Source organism: Tursiops truncatus, chromosome 16 (assembly GCF_011762595.2).
Source record: "Tursiops truncatus isolate mTurTru1 chromosome 16, mTurTru1.mat.Y, whole genome shotgun sequence".
Classification (NCBI taxonomy): domain Eukaryota; kingdom Metazoa; phylum Chordata; class Mammalia; order Artiodactyla; family Delphinidae; genus Tursiops; species Tursiops truncatus.
In genome coordinates this window covers 25860042-25885092 of record NC_047049.1, presented here as the reverse complement: position 1 = coordinate 25885092, position 25051 = coordinate 25860042, and the positions used below count along the sequence as shown (strand labels likewise).

At 59.8% G+C, this 25051-nt stretch overlaps 2 protein-coding genes across 9 annotated transcripts; one reads left to right on the top strand and one right to left on the bottom strand.

Moving 5' to 3' along the window:
* Positions 1–4: 4 nt before the first annotated feature.
* NFKB2 (nuclear factor kappa B subunit 2) lies at positions 5–7834 on the top strand. Of its 6 annotated transcripts, XM_033842357.2 has the most exons (23): positions 5–155; positions 1424–1515; positions 1796–1877; positions 1995–2035; positions 2290–2388; positions 2468–2619; positions 2878–2984; positions 3079–3237; positions 3527–3631; positions 3760–3845; positions 3924–4062; positions 4301–4429; positions 4554–4760; positions 4840–4981; positions 5369–5483; positions 5576–5789; positions 5938–6107; positions 6232–6334; positions 6463–6614; positions 6744–6813; positions 7053–7225; positions 7339–7450; positions 7550–7834. In XM_033842357.2, exons 2-23 carry the CDS (start codon positions 1495–1497, stop codon positions 7672–7674), a joined length of 2703 nt encoding a protein of 900 aa, XP_033698248.1. In that variant the 5' UTR covers positions 5–155; positions 1424–1494; the 3' UTR covers positions 7675–7834. The 6 variants fall into 6 exon arrangements, 5 of the variants coding, with proteins under 5 accessions (XP_033698248.1, XP_073650120.1, XP_033698250.1 ...); XM_073794019.1 differs by lacking the exon at positions 5–155 and having other exon boundaries at positions 1235–1515; XM_033842359.2 differs by lacking the exon at positions 5–155 and having other exon boundaries at positions 1236–1515; positions 7553–7834.
* An 89-nt stretch (positions 7835–7923) lies between these two features.
* PSD (pleckstrin and Sec7 domain containing) lies at positions 7924–24944 on the bottom strand. 3 transcript variants are annotated; one of them, XM_033842356.2, is made up of 17 exons: positions 23095–24944; positions 21089–21825; positions 20712–20814; positions 19860–20220; positions 18678–19118; positions 17263–17457; positions 17016–17096; positions 16697–16809; positions 16013–16071; positions 15815–15904; positions 11994–12037; positions 10355–10545; positions 10200–10270; positions 9934–10091; positions 9630–9774; positions 9225–9368; positions 7924–8736 (listed from the first exon to the last, which is right to left on the bottom strand). In XM_033842356.2, the coding sequence occupies exons 2-17, from the start codon at positions 21740–21742 to the stop codon at positions 8506–8508; spliced, it is 3081 nt and encodes a 1026-aa protein (XP_033698247.1). In that variant the 5' UTR covers positions 21743–21825; positions 23095–24944; the 3' UTR covers positions 7924–8505. The 3 variants fall into 3 exon arrangements, 2 of the variants coding, with proteins under 2 accessions (XP_033698247.1, XP_073650119.1); XM_073794018.1 differs by lacking the exon at positions 7924–8736 and having other exon boundaries at positions 9306–9443; positions 21089–24944; XR_012326916.1 differs by lacking the exons at positions 7924–8736; positions 9225–9368; positions 9630–9774; positions 9934–10091 and having other exon boundaries at positions 10355–10490; positions 21089–24944.
* Positions 24945–25051: the final 107 nt, after the last annotated feature.

Here is a 25051-nt window from a genome sequence, read left to right as displayed (position 1 = left end):
TGGCGAGTGACGCACGGAAACGTCACGGGAATTCCCCCCTCCCGGGGGCCGAAAAGGGGCTTTCCCGACTGGAGTCAGGGTGGTTGGAGAGGTGCCGCGACCCGTCCGAGGTGGGTCGGGCAAGGAGAGAATCCGGAACCGGAGCCGCCGCCGCGGTGAGTGGCTGGGTTCAGACCCCTGGGTGGCGGGACGCCGGGAAGGGCAGGAGGAGGGCCCTTAGCTGACCGAGCCCCAGAGCTTAAGAGCGGCATCTGCACACTCCAGAGAGCACGCACACGAACAAGACACGCGGATACACATCAATATCCCTGTACAAAGACGCGGGCCGTACGTACATCTACACATATACCGGCGGGTGCAAAGGGTCGTCCATGCACTCAGACTCACACACACATGCACACGCAAAACACACTCACCCGTGCACAGGTGCCTGCACCCCATACCCTTCACGCAGAAACTCAAAGATATGTTCACCTGTGCCCTTACATACATGCTCAGACATGTGTCCACACTGATTAAAGGACGCTCACCTGTACACGCATGTTCACACCATGCACACACAAGCACATGGGCCGAAACACACTTGTACACCTGTGATGCAGACACATACATGCATTACACACGGCTATGGGACTGGGGGGGGCGTGGGCCCCCAAAGCAGGTGCGGTGTGGGAATCAACAGCTGTACAGATGTTTCGGGGAGAGGGAATAGAGGAACCCATCCCAAGGAGGAGACACCTTTCCTCCCGCCGCCCCGTGGCCCCAGAGACCGGTTCTCGGGGCAGAACCCCGGGGCCCCCGACTGGGAAGAGCCCCCGCCTACAGCCCTTCGGGGAGGAGGCCTCCTTACAGTAGGAATATCCCCCCAAAACCCCCCGGGGTGAATCAGCCGTGGCCTCTCTCGGAGTAGAAAATCCCGAGGTTGCTCCAGGACGGGGGAGGGGAAGGGGACGGGAGGCGGGCCTGGCCCCGGACTAGTAGCCTCCCCCGGCCTTGAAAGACCCTCCAGGCCCTGGCGCCTGCTCTGGAGGGAGGAGGTGGCCCCCAACCCCGCGAGGCCTTCTCTGGGTCTCGCCGCTCCTCTGCTTGTAGAGGTGCTGCGGGCGCCCGCAGGCCAGCGAGAAGATCTCGCGCCCCTCCCGCCTCGGGGGAGTGGCCAGTGGCGTCATTTCCAGGCACGCCCCCTCCGGCCCCGCCTCCCCGTGGTATTTTCGGGACTTTCCTAAGCTGTTCTAACTTTCCTGCCCCTTCCCCGGCCCGGCCCAGCCCAGCTCCAGATTTCGCCCTCCACCGGATCTTGCCCGCCACACCCGGACGGGTAGCTGGAGGAGATCGGACCCTCCCCCAAATTTGGGCCCCCCTCTTCCCCCAACTCCCGTCCTGATCTGTCTCTCCCTACCCCCGCCACTCCTCCCCACCTAAGGCGGGCGCCTGAAACTCTGGGGAACAGGACCCGCCGAAGCCACCGGACAGAGCCGGGCCTAGCCCAGAGACATGGACAGTTGCTACGACCCAGTGAGTCACGCCGCCTGGCCCCAAAGCCGGCCGTCTGCCCCCCCGTGCCTGTCTGCTTGTCTGCCCATCTTTCGGAGTGCCATCTACTCCCCGACACCTGTAATGTCCTCAGATTATCTCACCCTGCCTGTCAGTCAGTCTGTCTACAAACTGCTTACAGTAGGAGCTTTCATATGGGCCTGGGGAGGAGAGGGAGTCATTACTGAGGGCTTACAGAGCTGAGAGGTGGAGGGCTCTGGGGGTCAGAATCAGCTGCCACCCCAGTCTGTCTCCAAACCAGGGTCTGGATGGCATCATTGAATATGATGATTTCAAATTCAACCCGTCCATGGTGGGACCCAAGGAACCAGCCCCAGAGACAGGTTAGTAAGTCCCCTGACCTCCCCTTGTCTTGGAGGGAGGGGAAGGGAGGAGTATGTGCCCTCTGCCTTGGGAGTGGGCTCAGAGATCCTGGCTCAGCAAGGCCCCTCTGTCCCCAGCTGATGGCCCCTACCTGGTGATCGTGGAACAGCCTAAGCAGGTGAGCGAGTGGAAGGGATAGTGTGGGATGGCTTCAGCTTTGGGGGTGAGTGGGGTAGTTGCAGCTGGGTGGCCACAGGGAGGGTAACTGACACAGACCCACTTAGGGTTGGGATGGTTAGCTGCTGATGATCACAGTGGTGTGGTTGTGATTCAGGATACACACATCCAGTCATTATGGTCACTGCTGGCTGGGGGGGATGGGGGGCTGGTGTCTGTCCTGGTCACAATGTCACTGTGCCCTGGCACCTTCAGCGAGGCTTCCGATTTCGATATGGCTGTGAAGGCCCTTCCCACGGAGGGCTGCCAGGTGCCTCCAGCGAGAAGGGTCGGAAGACGTATCCCACTGTCAAGGTGAGCCAGGATAGTGCTGGAGGGTGGGCTAGTGGACAGTGTATTCATGGGCATTACTGACAGCCCTCACCCCTCACAGATCTGTAACTACGAGGGACCGGCCAAGATAGAGGTGGACCTGGTAACACACAGTGACCCGCCTCGTGCTCACGCCCACAGTTTGGTGGGCAAGCAATGCTCGGAGCTGGGGGTCTGCGCAGTGTCTGTGGGGCCCAAGGATATGACTGCCCAGTAGGTGCCCCCTACCCCTGGTCTCCACTGGCGTGCCCCCTCATTGCTTGCCAGTTCTAGGCCCCAGCCCACCTCTGTGAGCTTAGCATCTGACCAAGGGGAGAGACCCCGGTTGGCCCTAGAACCCAAGGCCCCAAGTGAAAACTAGAAAAGCTTCCTAGAGGAAGTAGAGCTGAGCTGAGCCCTGGCAGTGGGGAGGGTGCCTCAGGAGGAAAGAACTGCCTGCAAGGCCTCTGACTCCTCCCCTCCCCTACCCAGATTTAACAACCTGGGTGTCCTGCATGTGACCAAGAAGAACATGATGGAGATTATGATACAAAAACTTCAGAGACAGCGGCTTCGCTCCAGGCCCCAGGGCCTTACGGGTATGGAGGACATGGAGGGAGTCATGGGAGGTGGTCATGGAAGGAGTAGAGAAGGAGGAGGACTCCAGGGGTCACACGTGTGCCCGCTGCCCAGAGGCCGAGCGTCGGGAGCTGGAGCAGGAGGCCAAGGAACTAAAGAAGGTGATGGATCTGAGCATTGTGCGGCTGCGCTTTTCTGCCTTCCTTCGAGCCAGTGATGGCTCCTTCTCTCTGCCCCTGAAGCCAGTTATCTCTCAACCCATCCATGACAGCAGTGAGTATCCTGATCACCTGGGGCCTGGGTGCCAGAGGGAGCATGGAGGGCAACCTTGAACTGTGGAGTCAGATAGGCCTGGGTTTGAACTTGGCCCCACCATGTATGAGCTGAGTGATCTTGAGCAAGTCACTTCCCCTCTCTGAGTATGGCTTCCATCTTGAGTAGATGAAGATACTAGCAGTTCTTGTACCTCTTGGGGTTGTTCAGATAATACAAAGCCCCTGGCTCCATAATTGGGACCATGGCTATTATATCCTCTCAAGTAATTGATATCCCATCTCCATAGAGTCTCCTGGAGCCTCAAACCTGAAGATTTCTCGAATGGACAAGACAGCTGGCTCTGTGCGGGGTGGAGATGAGGTTTATCTGCTTTGTGACAAGGTGCAGAAAGGTGAGGCTGGAGCCTAGGCTGGGAGCTAGGGATGTTGGGTATCAAGCTTGGGGACCGGGACCGCTCCAGGACAAATGGCCCTGGAGATTCTACTAGGAGCTGTGGCCAAACTTCAATTTCCCCTGTAGATGACATTGAGGTTCGGTTCTACGAGGATGATGAGAATGGATGGCAGGCCTTCGGGGACTTCTCTCCCACAGATGTTCACAAACAGGTACCCTAGGGCCAGGGCTGGGCCTGGGCCGAAACTAGGCCAAGGCCTTAATACACCTTATGTTCTCTTTCCCCCTAGTATGCCATTGTGTTCCGGACACCTCCCTATCACAAGATGAAGATTGAGCGTCCTGTAACTGTGTTCCTGCAACTGAAACGCAAGCGTGGGGGGGATGTCTCTGACTCCAAACAGTTCACCTATTATCCTCTGGTGGAAGGTGGAGCTGGGCTGAAGATCCCACGGGGGCTGGAGGGTGGGGGCTTGGCTGGAGGGTCCCAAGAACTAGATCAGGGGACCCATGAGTCAAATCAGGAGTAGGGAAGGTCCCAGTAAGAGGTGACCCTAGGAGCCAGCCTGAGGGCTTTCAGGGGAAAGGCCATTACCAAACATGGGACAGGGCTCTTGAGGCAAGGCGTGAGTTGGGGTTTTAATATCTCATTTGCCTCTCCCCCCAGACAAGGAGGAGGTGCAGCGGAAGCGGAGGAAAGCCTTGCCCACCTTCTCCCAGCCCTTTGGGGGTGGCTCCCACATGGGTGGAGGCTCTGGGGGCTCGGCTGGGGGTTATGGAGGAGCTGGAGGAGGAGGTGAGTGCTGGTGGCAGGAAGGGGAATGGATGAGGGAGGGGTAAAGGGGAGAAAAGTTGTGGGGGAAGAAATCTGGAAGAGTCCTCCTGGTGCCCCCTCCCCACAGTCCTGCCTGTGTCCACAGGTGGCAGCCTCGGCTTTTTCTCCTCCTCCTTGGCCTACAGCCCCTACCAGTCCGGTGCGGCCCCAATGGGCTGCTACCCGGGAGGCGGGGGCGGGGCGCAGATGGCCTCCGAGGCGCCTAGCGTGGATGCTGGGGAGGAAGCAGCAGAGCTGAGCGCCCCCTCCGGGACCCTCCAACGCGAACAGGCCCCGGAGCTGCTGCATCGAGGTACGGCCTCGGGAATCCGGGCGGTCGGGACGCTGCGGGTGGGGACCTGGCCCATGCCCACACCCCCTGTCGCCCCCAGCCCGGGAATACAACACGCGCCTGTTCGGCCTGGCGCAGCGCAGCGCCCGAGCCTTGCTCGACTACGGCGTCACGGCAGACGCGCGCGCGCTGCTGGCAGGACAGCGCCACCTGCTGACCGCGCAGGACGAGAACGGAGACACGTAGGTGGGAGGGCGGGCGGCCGGGCGGGCGGGGTCCTGGGCTTGGCGCGGTGGAAGGTCGTGGGGGGGCGGGGCGGGAAAGGGACTTAAAAAGAGCCAGGGCTCTGGAGTTGGACAGACCCGGTTTCAAGCCTGGCCTCGTTATGCTCTAGTTCTGTACAAGATACTTAATCTCTGCACACTTCAGTTTTAAAGGGGCACAATAATAGTACATACTTAGCGCAAAAGGTGCTCGGAAGTATTAAGTTCAGGTGCAGCGATGTCCTTGGAGACGTCTGGGCTGGGCGGGGCCGAGGGAGAGAGATTGTGGAGGTGGTGGGGTTTTGAGAGTGAAGGATGCTGCGTTGCTGGGCTCACTAGGCCAGAGTCTTACTCCCCAACCCCCAGGCCGCTGCATTTGGCCATCATCCACGGGCAGACCAGCGTCATTGAGCAAATAGCCCACGTCATCTACCACGCCCCGCACCTCGGCGTTGTTAATCTCACCAACCACCTGCACCAGGTGAGGGGCATCTATTGGTGAGGGGGTAGGGGTTGGAAGTCAGGTGGGTCTAGGCCAGGAGCAGGCCTGGCTCACTCTGCCTGCCTCCCCAGACGCCCCTGCATCTGGCAGTGATCACCGGGCAGACCAGCGTGGTGAGCTTCCTGCTGCAGGTGGGCGCAGATCCAGCACTGCTGGATCGGCATGGAGACTCAGCCGTGCACCTGGCACTCCGGGCACGTGCCAGTGCCCCTGACGTGCTGCGCACCCTTCTGCGGAGTGGAGTTCCCAGCATGCCCCAACTGTTGCACTTGCCAGACTTTGAAGGTGAGTTCATCACCTGGACCAGCGGGCAAGGGTGGGGACCAGAGAGGGTACCTGGTGAGTGCCTGTAGTGGACATGAGGCATCGAGGTCAAATGGTCAGGGGGTCACACTGGGGGCACAGCTGCAGGCTGAGCATGCTGTGTCACTAGGACTGTACCCTGTACACCTGGCGGTCCGTGCCCGAAGCCCCGAGTGCTTGGATCTGCTGGTGGACAACGGAGCTGAAGTGGAGGCTGCAGAGCGGCAGGGGGGCCGAACAGCCCTGCATCTAGCCACAGAAATGGAGGAGCTGGGGTTGGTCACCCATCTGGTCACCAAGGTGGGACTGAGGATTGTGGAAGGCATGGAGCCAAGGGTGTGGAGGGACTAGGGATGGGGAGGGTGTGGCGGAGGGACAGCCAATCAGTTGGTGCTGTGATCAACCACTCCTTTGCACCCCACAGCTCCGGGCCAATGTGAATGCCCGTACCTTTGCGGGAAACACGCCCCTACACCTGGCAGCTGGACTGGGATCCCCGACCCTCACCCGCCTCCTTCTGAAGGCCGGTCAGTCTCACTCTCAGGGGCATATGAACAGGGCTTGGGGGAAGGAAAGCGGGGCCTCCCAGTCCCCCCACTTTGCATCCTTAATGTGGGCTCCTGTTGTACTTCTCCATGACTATCCCCTCACCCAGGTGCCGACATCCATGCAGAGAACGAGGAGCCCTTGTGCCCACTGCCTTCGCCCCCCACCTCTGGTAGTGACTCAGATTCTGAGGGCCCTGAGAGGGACACCCGAGGCAGCTTTCGGGGCCACACACCTCTTGACCTCACTCGCAGCAGCAAGGTGAGGCCAGCCTGGGACTAGAAGTACCAGGGGATGGGGCAGCTGGGCTTATAGATGGGTCCTGAGTATCTGGTACCTGGGCTTAAGGACTGTGATGGGAGGTAGTCAAGGCTGAGGCTGTCTCCCCAGGTGAAGACCTTGCTGCTAAATGCTGCTCAGGACACCATGGCGCCCCCCCTGACCCCACCTAGCCCTGCAGGTGAGATCTCCCCACCCATTGCCAGATGCCAGACCCCAGACCCCTGCTCACAGAGGTCTCTTCTCCTTCAGGGCCACTCAAGGAGGTCTCCCTTCCTCCATCCCTGTCCTCCGTCCATTGCCCCCCAGTGGCCCTTCCTGCCTTATCTGTCAGGTTACCATGTGAGAAAGGTGGCATTCAGCTGTGTTTTTGCCCATCTCTGGGGGGTAACTAACATGGTATGTGTGTGTCCCCCTCAGAGCCAGAGATGCCACTCGAGGATACAGTCCTACAGAACCTGGAGCATCTGCTAGACGGGCCAGGAGCCCAGGGCAGCTGGGCAGAGCTGGCAGAACGGCTGGGTCTGCGCAGTCTGGTGGACACATATCGAAAGACGGCCTCACCCAGCGGCAGTCTCCTACGCAGTTACAAGGTCAGTCGGTCCCCGTCCCGTGCTCCATGCCCCAGCCTCAGGTCTCTGGTGCTTCTCTGCGGACACCACACCCTAACCATGACTCAAGCCTCCTGCCTTGTCCTTCTCCTCAGCTGGCTGGTGGGGACTTGGCGGGCCTGCTGGATGCCCTGTCTGACATGGGCCTGGACGAGGGAGTGAGGCTGCTGAGAGGTCCTGAGACCCGAGAAAAGCTGCCTAGCACAGGTAAAGGGGCCCTACCTCAAAGGTGGATCTGGGCTTGGAGGGTGGGAGGCTTGAGGCCTTGACTCTTCCCTATGTCCTTCCCCGTGTCCACTCCCCCAGCAGAGGTGAAGGAGGACAGTGCATACGGGAGCCAGTCGGTGGAACAGGAAGCAGAGAAGCTGGGTCCCCCTCCTGAGCCACCAGGAGGGCTCTGCCACGGACATCCCCAGCCTCAGGTGCACTGAACTGCTGCCCACCCACCAGCCCCCTTCCTGGGCCCCTCTGTACAGTGTCCCCACCTATTCCAGTTCTTATTTAACACCCCGTGCCCACCCTTCAGTTGGGGCAAATAAAAGATTCTCATGAGAAAGGGAGGGGGTGTGGCCTCCTCCCCAACTTAGAGCAGCCCCTGATGTGTGTGACTATTGTTCCTGGGAACCAAATGCCTATCCTGGCCTCAGGCCAGGCACTGGATAGAGGAGGAGGCCCAGCCAGCAAGTCTAGAGCAGTTTTAATGGAGGTGGAGGCTATACAAAGGGCAGGGCCCACTGAAGGAGGGAAAGCAAGGCCATGCTGCCCCCGGCCTGTGCATAGGGCCTCAGCATGGACACCCTTCCGCCACCTCTGGAAAGAGCGGGTGAGCCCTCATGGAAGAGGGAGGGAAAACCAGCTCAGCCCCAACTCCTGGCTTCTGTCTGAGCCAGGCCCCAGGGTGGAGGGCGATTGCTGGTGTCAGGGGTGGGGTGTCTCAGCAGAAACGTCAGGTCTCCCCCACACAAAAAAAAAAGCATCAAAAGTCTAGGGGCCCTGGCCCCTCCCGTCCCAGTCCCCTGTACGAAAAAGTGCAAAACATTATCACAAAAAGGGGGTCTCGGAGGGGCCCTTAGCCTAAGGCTCCTGAGGCCCATGCCCTAGCCCTGCCCTGCCCCGGACACCGCGTCCGGCGCGGTCAGGCCCTGGACCGAGGGGCCCTCCCAGGTGGCCCGAGGCCGGCCCGGGCTCAGGCAGGGCCCTGTCATGCAGGTGCCTGGTGGGCACCACCCGCCCCCCCCCCCCCCCCGACTCCCACCCTCAACTCAGGGCTTCCACCGCCCACTGCCTGCCCCTGCGCGAGACTCTGCGCCAGGACACTGAGCCCGGGGCTGACTGGAGGTGTTGGGTTGCGAGGAGGGACTGGAGTGAGTGGGGGGGAGTCCGTCTTCCGTGCTCCCGGCTTGGGCCAGTGCTGCCTCTACCGCATCCAGCTCTTCACTGCCCGCCTTCAGCTTGACCCGAAGCAGCGCTGCGTATGTGCCGTAGCGAGATTTCTGAGGCAGAGGGGCAGGGATGAGCCTGCTGTCCGCCGTCTGCCCAGCCCACCCCCGTCTGGAGCAGGGAGGGAACGCCAAAGAAGGCTAGGAGATGCCACGTTCTTGCCTACCTCTGAAGCCCCAAAAGCCCCCAAGGACTGACTGCGACATGATCCCTGGGTAGTTTGGTGACCTTCTCTGGGCTCTCTCTAGACTGTCAACTGTAACAGCTAATGTTTCTTGAGCCTTTACCAAAGTTGGCAAAACTGAGCACGTAAGAGACATCATCTCCTTTTATTTCCCTAGTGGGGAATGGAATGCTGTCCCTGTCCCACAGAAGAGGAAACCGCGGCTCAGAGGGATTAAGCAGTCTGCCCAGGGTCACTTAGCTAGTCCCACTCTTAGAGTCCATGCCATGAATCACTAGTCTGAGCCTCTGTATGGGGACAAAGAGGTCCCACCGGTGGAGCAAGGAGCCACAGAGTTGCCCGGGCCGGGAGGCTCACCTCAAACTCCAGATAGGCCTCCTTCTGCCGCTGTTCCTCAGCCTCCTTGCCCCGGGCCTTCTTGCCCAGATGGGCAGCCCGGTGCTGCCGCAACTCACTTGCCATGGCCTTCAGCTTGGCCTCGTGGGTCCGCATCTGCTCCTCCTAGAGGCCGGGGGAGCATGGTCACTCTGGCAGAGACAGTGCCTTTGTGCAAGTTTTTAGAAAAGGTGCCCCATCCTTTGGATGAACAAAGCACCATGTATGGGTTAACCAACGGTATTTCAGCCTCTGCACGCCCCCCTATGGCCCATGTCCTGGTGCACTGGACATCTACATGTATCATACACAGCGGCCTGGAGTGCAGTCGGCCTAGGCCTGCCTCACTCCGTCCCGCTGGCACCAGGTGGACAGAGCTGGGGGTACCTGGGGGAGGCGGGTGGCAGCACTGGGCAGCAGAGGGCGGCTGAACTTCTTCTGGGAACTGACAGCAGCTGGGAAGGGGGGTGCGGAGAACATAGCAGCCACCACATTGATGCGAGTGATCCAGGACTGCATCTGCTCCAGGCTCCTGGGGAGACAGCACAGCCATCTGGGACCTGGGCCCAGGGTTCCATCCAGGGATGCCAGTCCTGGCCTGAGAAGGAATGAGGCAATCCAGGGACAAGGGATGGGAGCAAGCTGGGAGTGGAGTGAAGGGGTCTGGGATGGGCAGGAGGAGGGCACTCACGGAGCCTGGAAGAGGAAGACCCGCCAGTCAGCGGTGCGCAAGTAGAAGACGTGGGGCCTCTTGCTGTAGTCACTGGCACGCGTGGCCAGTGCGTGGTGGAGGCTGATGGCGTTCTTCAGCTCAGCCTCCGATGGGGCCTCCCCAGGCTGGTACTCCTCCTGTGGGGTGCCCATCTCGTCCTGGCTGCAGTCCCAGCCCAGCTCGGCCCGCCCCTACTCCCTCCCCTGAGCCAGCTCAGCCCCAGCCCCTGGAGCTGGCCCCCGCACCTTCTGCAGGTAGAGGATCATGCCCTTGAGGATCCCGTGGAAGTTCTTCCAGCCCCGCTTGCCCCGAGGTGCTGGGGGGAAGGAAGACAAGTCAGGGGGGCCTGAGACAGGCCCACTCCCATCCATCCCCCAGGCCTCCCCACCTGGCCACGTACTCTTCCTGCAGTCAGGGTCTGCGTGCACCTTTCGCACCAAGGCCCCGTGCTTGTAGACTGCGGCCCCGGGCTCGGGAGTCAGGTCCAGGAAAGGGCTGGAGCCGCTGCCACTGCCCCCGCTGACTCTCTTGATGACCTTGGGGTTGGGGTCGGCCAACTCAGACAGAGAGCGTCTCAGCTCCTCCTCGTCTCTGCAGGTGTGATCACCTCAGAGGGGGCTGGCCGTGTAGCCACGACCCCCCCTTCAGGCCCGGCCTCTGCCACCCAGGAAAGCTCCTCCAGTGTCTGTGAAGAAGGGGCTGGGGGGACTGCCCCTCTCATAGGGCGTGGCTCCCCTCAGCCTGAGGCTCCTGGAGCCACATTTCTGGCCTCAGACCAGGTTGCACCAGGGTGTAGCTGTACCTCCGCACTCAGATCAGGGGTCCTCGAGGCAGCATGTCTCTGCCCCCAGATTAGAGTTCCCAAGGGTAGGGCCACGTCTGTCCCTTCCTCCCCTCACGTGTACGCAGCCCCATCCTCTCCATTTCTGCACACACACACACACACACACACCCCTCACTCCCTTCTTCACCAGAGCAGACACATGTCTGAATCAGCCTCTCAACCACACCCAGCACCAGGCTTTACTCGTAGCTTGCTGGCTACATGGTGGCAGAAGGAGCTTCCTAGTACCTCCTGGTCTGCAGGCTCTGTTAGCTGTCATCTAAAGAATCTGATTCTATTTTGTCACTCCCTCATCAAGAACCTGCAGTAGCTCCCTACTGCCTTCCACCTGGAGCCTACACTACATCCTCACCAACACTGTCTCTCTCCTGCCACTCTCCATTCCAGCTAGCCTGCCTCCTCTTGGTCTCCTCACCCCACACTCGTTTCAGCCACCACACATTGGCCTCCCAAATGCCAACTTCCCTCCTTCTCTCCCCAAACAATGCTTCCTCTCCGTCAAGGCTTGCCCCAAGACCAATGCTCACAGAAGCTTTCCCTGATCCCCCCTGTACCCCAGTCCTGAGCTTTGCCTCCTCTGAGGTCTTCTCTCCTGCAGACTGGGAGCTCCCAGCTAAACTGAGCAGTGACTGGACTCTCAGCAGATACCAGCAAGTAGGAGTGATCTATTGACTGTTTAGATGAGGGCTCTACCTCAGACTGGGGGACTCGACTAAAACTAGACCTCCTCCCTCAGACTAGACTCTTCCAAGACTTAACTCTGAGTCTTTCTGTTTCCACTGGGGCTGCCAAGAGTAGACAATTCTGTGACACTCTGGGCTCCCTAGGACCCAGGAGGAGGCTCTCCCTTTACTGGTCGGGGCCCTACTTCCAGAGACTTCTATTTTCCCACTTGGGTGCCAAGAGACCTCCCCCCATTTGTTTCAGCACCCTCATCCCAGGCCAGCTGACAATGGCCACCCACCCCAACCCAGCTTGTCATAACAACCCAGCTAGAGACAAGACACAGAACCCCACGTCCAGGCGGGCACCTCCAAAAAAGGAAGTGAGGCAGCCTCACTGCCTCTCGTGCTCTCACCCGCCTCCCCGGCTCCACAGCCCCAGGATTCACTCAGCCCATCTCAGGGCTCTCGACCTCTCCAGGCAGCCCCTTCCCGACGTCCCATCCCAGCCCCTCACACGCCCCAGGACTCACATGGCCCACTGCAACTTTTCATTCTTGATGGAGCTGTACAAGGCCTGCAGAGGGAGGAACAAACCAAGGGGGTGGGGGTCAACCCTGGGGGGAGGGGCACCAATGCCAGAGCTCAGAGCCCTCCCTCCAAGTTTGGGGGAGGAGACAGAACTGGGGGTGGGGATGGGCAGCAGGGTGTAATGACTGACAGGCTCTAGAACAAGGTACTATGACCCAGGCCCAGGTTTGCCACTTGAGCTGCATGACTTTGGACAAGTCTCCATGGGAAGAACAAACATAGCACCACATGGTCGTTTTATTTTTTTTTTTGGCCACGCCACGCAGCATGCAGGATCTCAGTTCCCTGACCAGGGATAGAACCCGCACCCCTGCACTGGGAGCTCTTAACCACTGAACCGCCAGGGAAGTCCAAGTACCACGTGTTTACCATAGGGCAAGCAACTAACACAGGACATCCTGGCGGTTTATGTACAACAAATAGCAACTGCTATTATCTTTGCTGTTGTTGTTATTGTTAAGAGTCATCCTATTCAGAACCTGGGTGGGGGAAGCACAGCCCTAGAAGGAATGGAAAAGAGCAGCCTAAGAAGCTCTCCTTTCCCAACCATGTGTTTTGGCCTATTTCGACAGGATAAACCCACACAGGGCATATGGGGAAACTGAGGCCCAGGAACAGGACTCTCCCTGTCACCTCCCTCCTTGGCTAACAGAGAACACACTCCCATGGCTCCCAGCCCCAGTGCAAGCTGAGATCTTCGCCCAACCCAGAGAGCCCCACCAAGCCAAATGCCAGAGTGGTCCAGCCCCCTGCCCACGCACATACTTCATGTTCCTGCAGAGTGGACACTAGTCTAAAAGACAATAGTTTTAGCTTCCAAACCCTGCACACTCCACACTCCCTGTGAATTCCCGAACCAGTCACTTGCCTCTGTACAGTTGGCCTGGGGGACCTGCAGGGGTCTTGGGGTGGTCGGAGGAGAGGATGGGTTCCAGTAGTGGCATAGGGGACCCCTCTTCTTGGGAGTAGCCTGCAACGTGGGTTCACACCAGTGCCTCCCACTGTGGGGGCGCTTCCACCAGCCTGTCCGTGAGTGGGTGTGTCCCCAGCACATGCGGCTAAGCGTGTGGCGTGTGATGCCTGCGTGCGAGGAGTTGGATGCAGTGGTGACGTTGGCACCTTCTCCAAGATGGGACACAGGCCCCGACTGCCCACACAACACGGTCTCTGACTCTTTCACTGTCCACTGCTATACCCAACCACAAGGCTTGCCAAGCACCCCACATGGGCACACCCTGGCGGGGGGCAGGTACACCACGACCTCCACCCCACAGCACAACCCAGTCAGATGCATACACAGCACAGCCCAGTCAGGTGCATACTCAGCCCTCCCAGCACCACCCCGACCAAACTCAGCAAGGCGCAGACCCTAAGCCCTCACGCTCCAACTCTCGGGCCAGGACGTGAAGTGGCCACCGAAAGCCAACCTGCGGTCCTTGTCTCCACCCCTGCAGTTCATCCCCTGCCCCTCTCGGCACTTCCTTTGGCCCACAACGTCTTCCTTCGAAAATTCCTAAACCCCACAGGTGAGCTCCGTCTCATGCTCTCATCTAGAAGGTCCAAAGACCCTTTGGTCTGCGATCCCCAACTTGATCCGAGGGTCTCTGCCCTACCCCCACCCCATGCCCACCCCTGGCTACCCGTGGGCTCTGTCCGTGTCGGGCTCCCCCCTCGGCTTGCGATGCCTTCGGCGCCTCCCTCAAGCCGCCCCCTCAGTCGCGTGCCGCCCTCAGCAACCCCCTCGGTCGTCCCCCAGCCTGGCGTGGGCCGCGGCCCCACCGCCCTCACCGCCTTTTTCTTCTTGCGGCTCTGCAGGCGGCTGACCACCAGGTCGGTGTAGAGCACGGGCTTGAGACTGCGCGAGCGCTGCGGCCAGCCGTAGCACAGGGTCTCCGCGCCGCGGTGGGTGCGCCCGTAGCGCACGGAGCACAGCGAGCGCGAGCGCAGCCGCCCGGCGCTGCTGTGGATGCTGTTGACACCGATCATGCTGGCCCGGCCGGCGCGCCGCGGCCCCCGGCCATGCCGCCGTCCGGCCTCGGCCGCGGACGGCCCGGACGGCCCGCGGACGGCTCCCCCGACAGCCGGCGCGAGCAGCCCGGCCCGGCCCGGCCCGGCCCGAGCCCGGCCCGGCCCGGCTCCCACCGACGCACGGAGCGCTCGGCGGCGGCGGCGACGACGCGGTCTGCTCTGCAGCTCGGCGAGAGCGCGTGGGGGGGTGGGCGCCGACGGAGAGGGGAGGGCGAGGGCGAGGGGCGGGGACGGCGCAAAATGGAGGCGTCCGACCGAGAGGAGGGCCCGCCGCGCGCCGTCACGGGGGAGGCGCCTGGGAGGGCCGGTGGGGGGGCGGCGCGGTGGCCTTTTCTAGGGGTGCTGGGAGGTTAGGGCTGTGAGATGGGCTGTCCCTGTAGGGTCTGGAGCGCTCTCCTGGCTCGTCAGGGTGCGGTGGTGAGGAGAAAGGTCGGAACGCCTCCTGGCGGCCCTTTTTTACAGAGCCAGGAGGGGCCACGAGTCTAGAGACAGCGGCGCGGGATGGAGACAGCCGTGGAATTACCCAGCTCACCGACCCACAGATACTTCAAATGCCCGAGTATATAATCACCTTCAAACACCCCACTTTACATACACCCCAACTAACCAGATGCACCAATTCACATTCACCTCAACTCACAGACACTACAAATTCAGAGGTACACCTCAAATTTTACAGTCATTAACTCACAGACATACACCCCCTACTCATGGACACCTGTCATAAACCAGATAGTCAATTCGTAGATATACACCCCAACACACACAAACATCCAACCTACATCCCAACACACTCTAAATCATAAGCCCTAAAGCACAAACACACTCCAAGTCAAAGCCCTATGATTCACAGACCCTAAATCACATATACAAGTCAGCATACACCCCAACTCACTGACGCCCCCCCCAACTCACAGTGGACGGCCCCACTCAAGATACGTTCCCAAACTCAGAAGCTCAACATACCCCACGTTCACAGACACACCCCAGGACACTCCTGTGCTGTCACATGTATGCGGTGGCCGGGAGACCCCTTTGACAACTCTGGGGGTTTCAAGGGCGTGCAGGCCTTCTCAGATAAAACGCCACCCGATCTGGAAGAGGACTGAAGCCAAGGACCAGGCCACCCCCCTCCTCCTCCCATCCTACCCGCTCCAGTGTAGCTAACCCCTCAGGACCTGGCGCCTGGGCGCGGGGCCTGCCCACTAAGGAGCCAGAAGCGCAGTGTGTAGTCCCAGCTTGGTGCTAACTGGCTTCAGGACCCCGGAAAGCCTTTGTCCTTCTCAGGGCCCCCATCTCCGGGTCCCTCCAGTGCAGCGGTACCAGAGAGGCCTTTGTGGCCGTACACCGTGGGGCGGGGGCTGGGCGCGGGGAGGGAAGTGGTGTACCTACACACACACACACCCCACCCCTTTCCTCAGTGAACACTTAAGGAGGGGCACTAACGAAGCCAAAATACAAGGTCCAGGGCCTGCTGGTCACGTGTTTTCGAGAACTGTTTTCCCCGCCCTCCCCCGCTGCGCGCTGGGACTGCGAGTGCGCATGTTCCGGGAAAGCCAGTCTTGTGGGGGCTGGGGGAGGGGGCGGTCCCCAGGCTGAGTCACTAGAGCTCAGGCTTCCACAGCGGGAACTGGGTGGTGGCAGGCCCCTCCCCGCCCCTCCCTCGGAGGCCTGCTGACAGGTCCCCTGTCCCTCCCCTCCAACGACCTCTGCCCCGCCCCACCCCACCCCCCACCTTGAGCAGCTCTCTGGGGAAGTCGCCGCCTTCGTTGAGGCCCTCCAGGTTACCAATGAAGTCTCCGCAGGTCATGCGCTTCCCAATGTTCTAATGGAGGGCACAGAGGCCTCTGAGCTTGGGGAGTCCTTCGCCTCCCAGGCCTTGAGGGCCTGGACGGGGTGCTCCGGGCTCCCTCCCGCCAGCCCCCCTACTCACGTGGCCGTGGAGATCCGTATTGAGTAGCATGAGGGCGCAGGTCAGCGTGTGCGCACCGTCTAGGAGAGAACTGACATTCAGCCTTGGCCACCTCGCAGGGACTCTTCCACATCTATCTTCCTCAATCTTCCAGTTCATCCCCTGCCCCCTTTCAGGAACCCCTTTGGCTCACAACCACACTTTTGTAAGTCCCCGACCCCATTAGCAAACCCCTCCAGAGCAAAGACCTCTCTTCCAGTAAATCCCTCAGATGGGACCTCTCCCTCTTCTTAGGTCACCCTACCTAACTCCCTAAGGTTCTAGGGGCAGCCCACTGCTTGCCCCAACACCACCATGCCTCTGTGTCTATGCAAGCCATTGGGCCCCACACAGTTATGCAGACCAAATAGAATCCCTACTCAGGCCAAGCAGTGTCTTGCACATGTATGCAAACAACGGCATGCAAACACACCTGCCACGTGCCTCTTCACAACACACACTAGACCCTACCTAGCACTATACCTGCCCGCATGCACAGTTCCACATCTGTGCAGCCGTGCCAGTACTGTCTGCATACATGCATGCTTGCATGCCTGCAAGCTCGTGCATTTGGGTACTTCTGCACACACACTCATGCTGCTTTGCACAGATGTGCCCATCTGCCTCAGTGACCAGCCAGGAATGCCCTGCCCCGGGCCTCCTCACCCTCTGAGGACAGGGCTCCAGGATTGCACTGGAAGTATCTCTGGGAGAAGTGGGCCAGCACACGCTCCCGTTCCTGGGTCTCACCCATTAAGGCCAGCTCCTTCAGAAACACCCTGGGGAGGTGGGAAGAGGGGACATGTCACCTCTACCCAAGGTCCCCTTACCAGGCAGCCCTGGCTCTTGGCCATGCCCAGACACCTTGGGAAAGGGTGACTTCAGGGCAGTTTAGGGGAGTCACGGGGCTCAGAGGAGGCATAACTGAGGCCCTGCACACCAGGCCTGGAGAGTAGGCACTGCCCTCAAAGGGCTGGACACCCACCTGAGAGCTTGGTCCAGAGTCATGCCCGTGAAGACAAAGAACTTCAGGTACTCTCCAGCCACAAGTTTGCTGAAGTCATTGCTGTGGGCAGGGCAGAGAGACAGGTGGAGTCTCAAGGGGAAGTGTCAAGGGGCCAGGTGGGGTTTACCTAGAGACCTGGGGGTATTAGATACAGGGGATGTGGAGGTGCTGCCCGCAGGATGCATCCCTTCTCCCCCCATTCTCAATCCCAGCCCAGTGCCTTTACTTCTTGCCCAGGTGCCGGGCCACATCCGCCTTCCTGAAGCCATCTAGTCGGTACAGCCTCTTAGCTAGGCGCTGCGCAGCCTCCAGGTCTGCTTTCTGCCCATTAGACAAGGTGTCTGTGCTTCCCAGGGCCAGCCGCTCTGTGCTGTCCAGCTCTGAGTCCGAATCAGACACGAGCTGGTTCAGGGGCGGTTCACTGCCAGGGTAGAACACCAGCTCAGAGGTGGGGCAAGCCCTCGGGGGCCATCCAGATCCTTCCTCTGCCTCCAGACCCAGTAGACAGAGAAGGGAAGATTGGGACATGGGGAAGGCATTTTTCTTTTCTCCAGAGAAGTAGATTCCTTCCATCAGCCTACTCCATCATTACCACCTCTCTGTGGAAGTCCTGCCTCAAATCTAACCCACGTCCATGTTGCTGCTTTGGGAGTTCTGGCTGCTTTCCCCAAAGCTCCCTAAGTTTGCTATTAGACATAGATTCCCCATTCCCACACTGGACCTACTCAGGACAGAGTCCTCTCTGTCTGAGACTATGGGCAAAGATAGGATAGATGGACTGCTAGGGAGGAACAGTGGAGGGGCAGACAAAGATGTGAGGGCAGCAGGGACACTTTCCTGCTCCTATGTCTTTCCCCTTCCCGCCTTTTAGGGAGAGGAGCCTCCTCCAGTCCTTCTCTTACACCCTCAAAGAAGTAGGCTCTGGGGTAGAGGGTATTGGGGGTCAGAGTGAATTCCTCATCCCCTGTCTCCTTCTGCCTTCCTTTCCCACCCCAGCTGCTCTACTCACAAAGCCACCTGTCACCCCAGAGACAGAGGCCGGAAACTCCTAGTTGCTAGGCAACCCTGTCTCCCTGGCCACCCCCTCCTGTTGCCATGGCTTCAGTGACTGAGAGGGTAGTTGGCAGAGGGGAGAGCAGAAAGGTTAGACTGGTGAAAGGACTTCCTGGAGAAGGGTGAGAGACTCTAGATTGGAGGGGGGAGGTGACATGGGAGGGAAGCAAAAGGAGAAGCTGGTGGCTGCATCTTTGGGAGAAACCTCCAGGCTGACTGAGGGTAAGATCAGAAGAATTCTAAGCAGGTTAGGGCTCTGTCTGGGGAGGGAAGGGCCCTTCTAGAGAAAGAGGAGGGTGTCCTCTAGGGACCCTTCAATCCTAAACCATGGTTTCGCAAGTCACTGGATCTGAGACCAAGGCGGCAGGCTGTGAGGGGCTCCCACTCACAGCCAATGGAAGTAGTCCTCCAAATGAGAAAACACATCTGTATCCCCTAACCACTCCTATCAGGGGTTAAGAATATAAACTACATCTTCACACTCAGGCTCTGTCCCTTAGAGCAACTGTTCCTGGGGCCCTGAGGCCCTGGGGCCTCAAGTCTGAGGCCCCGGGGCCTCAAGTCTGAGGACCCAAAGGAATCACTCACCTGCCCAGGGGAGCTGCCCCCAGCCCGTAGCTGTCTTCTGAGCGGCAGGGACTAGGGGGCTCCCTCCTTGGGGCCTGCTTGGCTCCAGCCTCTGCCTCCTCTTCCTCCCCTCTCTGTGTCCAAGGCCCATCAGCAGCAGAGCTGGTACCAGAATCCGGTTCGAGAGGGGCAAGTGGGGCAGAAGCAGGTGGGTCAGGCCTGGGGGCAGGGGGCTGGGGAGGCAGCTCAAAGGTGAAGAAGGGGCTCTGGGTTGGGCCAGGTGAGGCCAGGGCCTCCAGCGAGGCGAGGCTGGTGTAGGAGGTGCCCTTGGCCCGGTGTGACTCCAAGATGGCTTCAAACACACAACTGAAAGAGTCGGGCCCATCAGCCAAGGGGCTGGTCCCAGGTAGAAAGGGCAGAGGCGACTTGAGAGGCCCGGAGTGAGGCATTCGGGTGCCTGGCCTGCAGGGGCGGGGAGGAGAATCTCTGATCAGGGGCCTACAGGACAGCTCTCAGGTAGCATTTCATTGAACTTTCATACCGACTCTGTGAAGGGGATTATCATCCCCTTTCCACAGGCTCCCAGCCCCCGAAAAGAGCCACCCGGGTACGGGGTCCCCACCACAGGTTTGCCAAGCTATTTAGTGACCCTGGAGCACCCCAGCCCTACCCATACCCAACACCCAATCCCCTTCCTCTCTCACTCCCTGTTAATCTCCCTTTCTCCTCCTTCTCCCTGATCCTCTCTCCTCCTGCCATCCCATTTCTATTTCTGGCAACATCTTAGGAAAAGAAGATGAGGCTCCAGGCTGCAATGGGGTGTGAGACAGAGAGGAAGGCCCCTACACTCCACGTTCTCCTGCCGGGATCCAGGATCTAGCCTGATGCTCCCGTGCCCCCAGGCTTGATTCTGACCTCGGCCTGTCACTCTGCCCCTGGCCCTCATTAGAACCACTTTCCTCCTCTATCCTGGCTGCCCCTACCCTCCTGGGCTCTTGCTGATGGTCCCCACACCCCCCGCACCCTGCCAGGCCTCAGGCCTCTGTCCGGAATCCCGAGTGCTACAGCGCCCTGTCAGCACACCGCTTTGTCCTGACATTCCCGGCCCCACCCTTGTCTCTATTCCCATCCCTTTGAGCCCAGCTCTGGCTCTGGGCCAGTGGGAAGGAGCAAGCCACTTTCCTCTCCCACTCCCCCACTCACCGGGCCCCTTCTGAGGCCTCAAACACCTCGTCGTCCACATCCTCTTCCCCACCTGCCTCATCCTCGTCCTCATTGCCACTGCCCAGGCTGGAACGAGGGCCAAGGCATGGGCTGGGACGTGGGGCAGGTGGGCGGGCAGTGCCAGGCGGGCCCTCAGAGCTGGGCTGACTCTCGATGGCGGAGTCAGCCTCTTCCCGCTCAGCCAGCACCTCATCGATGTCGGTCTCGCGGTAGCACCTCAGGGGCACTGTGTCCAGGTCCGTCTCGGAGTACTTGGCTGCTCGCCCCACAGCCACCCCAGAGCCCTGCCCTGAGCCCACCCCAGGTGGAGATGGGGGGGCCTGCTCTGGGGGCTTAGCACCTGCAGTGTGCACAGGCATCCTGGTCAGGAGGTTATTCAGGTCAGCTCCCTGTCCTGATTCTGTTCTCAGAAGGAACTCTCCCCCACTGCCTCAAACTGGCAGGAAGCTCTTTCACTGTCTAGCCGCCATTCCTCCTGCTACAAACTCAGCTTGTTCCTGGTGCCAGTGGAGCTCATTTCAAATCAAGTTCTTATCAAACAGCTTTGAGGGGCCTGAGGGAGACCAGCCTCTTTTCTACTCCAAGGAATGACCCTTGACATCCTGCCATCCCCTCCCTCTACTACCCAGCTTCCTCCAAGTGCCCAACCTAGCTGCCATCCCCCAACCCCCATCATAACACAGATGGATAGACTGAGGCCTAGAGAGGCATTAGCTGACTCAGAAGCCCAGGAAAGAATAGGGGGAGGTTTAAAGGAAGGCTCCCTAGCCCGCCATGGCTGCTGTGGAAAAGGCCCTGTCCTGTTCCCCTTGCCTCAGTCCCAGGCCTTACCTGAGCTGGGGGAGTCCAAAGAGCCATAGAAGAATTCCCATTTGGCTCGAGCGATTCTCTGGGCATGAGAGGAGACTTCTCTGGGTGAGGACCAGGTGTCCCCCTAAGCCAAGGAGGGAGACATAGACACAGGCACCCAGAGATAAAGCCAGACACACACAGACACAAGAACACGGGACAGAAACACAGAACGAAAAACAGACAGGGACAGAGGTGCAGAGACATAAGGACAAACAAAGAGGGCAAGAAAGAGGCAGATTTAGCACACGTTGAAGGATTCAGAGTGAACAGCTGATAGGCCCAAGACCACCAAGAAGACAAGCCTTGGCCTTTGCTGGGTCTCTGGGGTTCCAGGGAGCCCAAGGGAGATCACATACCTGGTTAAGGAGTCCAGTGTCAGCAGGTCCTCGGAATAATGTGGCCAGGTGCTCAGAGGGTCCCCCCAGCCCATTGGGGAGAGAGGAGTAAAGGCCGTCTGCTCCAACCTGAGGTTGAGCTGGTGGCCCGTGTAAAAGGCCCTGGCTGCCAGGCAGAGCTGAGCCTCCTCCAGCTGGGAGTGGGTCTGATGTGGATGCTTCTAGCCGCAACTTTCGGTTGGAGCCAGGACCAAGGGCTGGGGTGGGACTGGGAGGAGAGACCCCACCCAGGTCCCAGCTCCGACTCAAGCCTCCGGGAGCAGGTAGCCCATTCAGTGGCCTCACGCTGGCCTTCTCCACAAAGCGGAATATGACCACAGAGCTCCGGGCCCCTGGTGGAGGCTGCCCAGTGGGTGAAGAGGGTGCCCAGGGTGAGGGAGCAACACGGGGTGAAGGGGGGCCACGCAGGGGCGTACAGGGTGCTGTCACACGTCCAAGTTCCCGGCCTTGGGGACCTGGACCTGCCACCCGCCGCAGTAGGGAGCCTGTGCTGCCATACACGCTGGCTGGGGGGCTCTGGGGCACTGGGCCCTCGGGGAGCCAGCGGCGTGGGCATCGTGGCGGGGAGATGGCACAGTCGCCTTCCGAGCAGAAGCGCATGGCACCCTGGGCCATGCTGGGGCCGGGGGTCAGGCTGGGGGGGCAGGGATGGCCAGGCCAGGTGGGGAGTGAGGGCGCAGCATACTCTTCAGACAGGCCTGCAAGAGAGGAAGGGGAGGAGGGGGTGAACTGCCGGGGAGTTGGGTGGACAGGAGAGCAGAGACAGGGAAGGGAAAGCTGGCTGGGGTCACTGAGCACCAGGGGTCTAGCCCACGCCGGGAATATGGCATCATTGATCCCACCCCTGGGGGTGGTGATCAGTCTTCCTGCTGGGACTACTTCCATGGAGGCCTGAAGAGAAAAGAATTGTACCCCCAATGGGCCCCTGGCTCCTTTTCTTTCTGCCTGGGGGCTCTAAGCATCACCCTGGGAGGAGAGAGGAAGGCATTTCAGAAGTTGAGTGAGCCCAGAGTTCCTGTGGCATTTTGGAACTACTTCTGGTGGGGGAGGGGGAAGACTGCTACCCCACCCTCAGGACCAGAAGTATCAGCCAGCCATCATCATCGTCCAGCCATGGACCTTCCACAGTCTCTCTATAGAAGCCCCTCACTCAGGGGGAGAGAACTCAGGCCTCCTGGAAGGAGAGGGAGGAAGAATGGGGGTGGTACATAGGGACATGAGGGGCTGAGAGGCATAGGTGAAAGGGAAGAGAAAGGCCTGAACAGAGGCTCCTCCTCTACTACATACATGCTGAATGGGAAAGGGACATTCTTGTTCTCCATACAGGTACACATACTCATGCACACACACACACATAAGGACAAATAATATCAGTACACAGCTAACACATTCATAGACAACACCCTCCAGCACACACAGACACAGGCACACACACACATTGCTCAAAGACACACCCTCATACACTCTCACAGTCATAACAAATATGTGTGTAATGGAAAGGCACATGCTTGTTTTACACACACACTGCAATCAAACAGGAACACACAAAGAGATACCCAAATATACACACAGGCCCTCATTCTCCAAGGCACATAGAGACACAGGCATATCAGACACTCACAGACACTTACTGATCACAGTCACACACATACAGATGCATCCTCACACACATCCGTAAACAGGGACATACACCCTCTCCCCCAACCCCCACTAGTCACTGGTTCCTGGGGGGGGCAGCGTGAAGGCTGAACCAGACCCTCTCCCCATCTCTCCCCCCACCCCCCAGGCGTATGACAGATCTTGTCCAACCCAGGAAGGACCATAAAGGGGTAAAAGGTCTCCTGGTGGCAATGCAGGGTAGGGGCAAGGGTCAGGAGCAGCAACCATGCCAGGCAGGTTTCTGAAGCTCAATCGGGGCCCAGCGCACCCCCAGTGCAGCCCTGGACTCGAGCCGCCTCAGTACTCACCGCTGCTCGCCTGGAGCTGGGGCCGAGGAGAGGCAGGGGAGAGGCTGGGCCCAGCTCAGCTGTGAAGGCAGCGCGACTCCCGCTTGCTCCCGCTTGCTCCAGGCCCGCCCGCCTCTCAGTCCCTCCTTCCCCCCTACGCGCGGCTCAGAGCTAATCCTCCCCCCCACCCCGCCCTTTCCCGGGGCCCTGAGCCCCGGAGGCTGGCCCCCCTTCTCGACGCTAGGTCCCCGCTGGGCAATCCCGCCAACCTGAGACCCGCCCCTGAGGAGGGGGAGGACGTATGGAACCTCTGGTTTGTTCTTCAGACCCTCACATGACCCACCCCAATCGTGTCCACGTCCCTCTCGTCCACCACCCCGAGCGGCACGCAGGACCCAGCTGCACACGCGTGTCCCGCTCCAGACCCCACGCGTGTCCCTAGGAGGTTGCCACATGACCTGTTACATGCCACATGCGCTCCCGCCCCCACGAGCACGCGGCCGCGCCAGCACACGGTACGGGTGTAGACTGGACCCGCCCCCTAAATCCAGGAAACCATCAATTTATGGAAGAAAGATCTAGGGAGCACTGCCTCAAACCCTCCGGATGTTCTAAGACTAGGACTCAGGAGACACAACCCTGACCACTCGCCCAGGATGCAGCAGAAGGGATGTTAGTCAGACTTCAAAAAGAACTTCCTTGCTGCCTGAGTTAGGCATCCTGCCCGTCTGGTAAGAGGTTAGACGGAATGACGCCTGGCCTAGAGGAAGTGGGAGACAGGCAACCCTTGTGTCCTTGGCCAAGGTAGAAGCGGGCCCGGCTATTTTAAGAAAGCACCGCTAAAGTTACTAGGGCAACTGCTCTTCTTGGGAACTCCAGGGCAGGCAAGTGGTGACCTCGGAAGGAAGAAGGGGTCTGTTCGAGTGGTCAGGGGGCGCAAGAACTTGCGGGGCGAGGGTGCGCGGGGCTCACCGCGGGGAGGGGCTGCGCGGGCTCGGCGTGGTGCTGAAGGGGACAGCGCCAGATTTGTCACACTGCGCAGGCGCAGAAGCGGGAACAACGCTGGGATGGGGCGGAGGCGCGCGGCCCGAGGTGGTGCGCGCCCACTTGACTCTAGCTTAGCACAGATCTGTCCTCCCAGCTACCCTTCCCCAAGCAGGCGGAGGAAAAGGGAGCAAGTCCCTCACCCAAACTGACCCTCCTTGGTCCTTCCCCGCTGCTGTTTACTCCCTTCTCGCATCATGGGGGTGGGGTGGGGGAGGGTGGAGGAGTGTGAAAGGGATTTTGGGAAAACCAGGATGCCTGAGTTCTTTATCCCGACTCGCTTGACCCCGGACAAGGTGCTGCCTCTCCAGGGCCTCGGTTTCATCTTCAAAGTGGAGTGACGGAACAGACATGCCCACCTTGCAGAGATGCCGAAGCCCTGATAATGGATGGGAAGCATTTTTCGTTATGAAGAGGCAGGTGAAACGGTTGCACGACGGGAAAGTGCAACCCTGCTGGGGCCGGGGGTTGGGGTGGGGGGATGGGAGCTATCTGGGAGAGCAGCAGCCCTCGGCCTCCTTCACATCCTCCCCGCCAATGGATGATGGGGAAAGCACTGCTCCAGAGGTTCCCTGGAGCGGACTCTGAACTAGGATCTGGGGACGCAGTGAGAGGGCAACCCAGAGTCTGAGCCCAGAGCTCTGTGTGTGTGTGTGGGGGGGGGGGATTAGTGCCCCAGGGCGGGCCCAGCCCCAGACCCCACAACTAAACCCCCAGGCCAACCGATAAGCAGTATTCCTGGAGGGCTGACCTGAACACTTATTCTTCTCAGGACTCTAGACCTCCTGGGTAAAGGAAAGGGACCCAGTTGGAGATACAGTCCTTCTTCTCGACCCTACGTTTCTCCCTCCAAGGTGTAAACCCGTTACAAATCTTCCGGGAGTGGAAAGGGTTGGATAGCTCTGTACTTCACAATTAACCAGGGATGGGAGGT

Bases quoted from the DNA above. Each gene is read 5' to 3' on its own strand.
- NFKB2 (XM_033842357.2), top strand. From the start codon at position 1,495: ATGGACAGTTGCTACGACCCA. The intron at 3,238-3,526 runs GTGAGTATCCTG...CCATCTCCATAG, and splicing joins TCAACCCATCCATGACAGCA to AGTCTCCTGGAGCCTCAAAC. The intron at 6,615-6,743 runs GTGAGGCCAGCC...CTGTCTCCCCAG, and splicing joins ACCTCACTCGCAGCAGCAAG to GTGAAGACCTTGCTGCTAAA.
- PSD (XM_033842356.2), bottom strand. From the start codon at position 21,742: ATGGCCCAGGGTGCCATGCGCTTCTGCTCGGAAGGCGACTGTGCCATC. The intron at 19,119-19,859 runs GTGAGTGGGGGA...CCGCCCCTGCAG, and splicing joins GAGGCCTCAGAAGGGGCCCG to GCCAGGCACCCGAATGCCTC. The intron at 16,072-16,696 runs GTGAGGAGGCCC...GTTCTCTCCTAG, and splicing joins TGGAGCCCTGTCCTCAGAGG to ACGGTGCGCACACGCTGACC.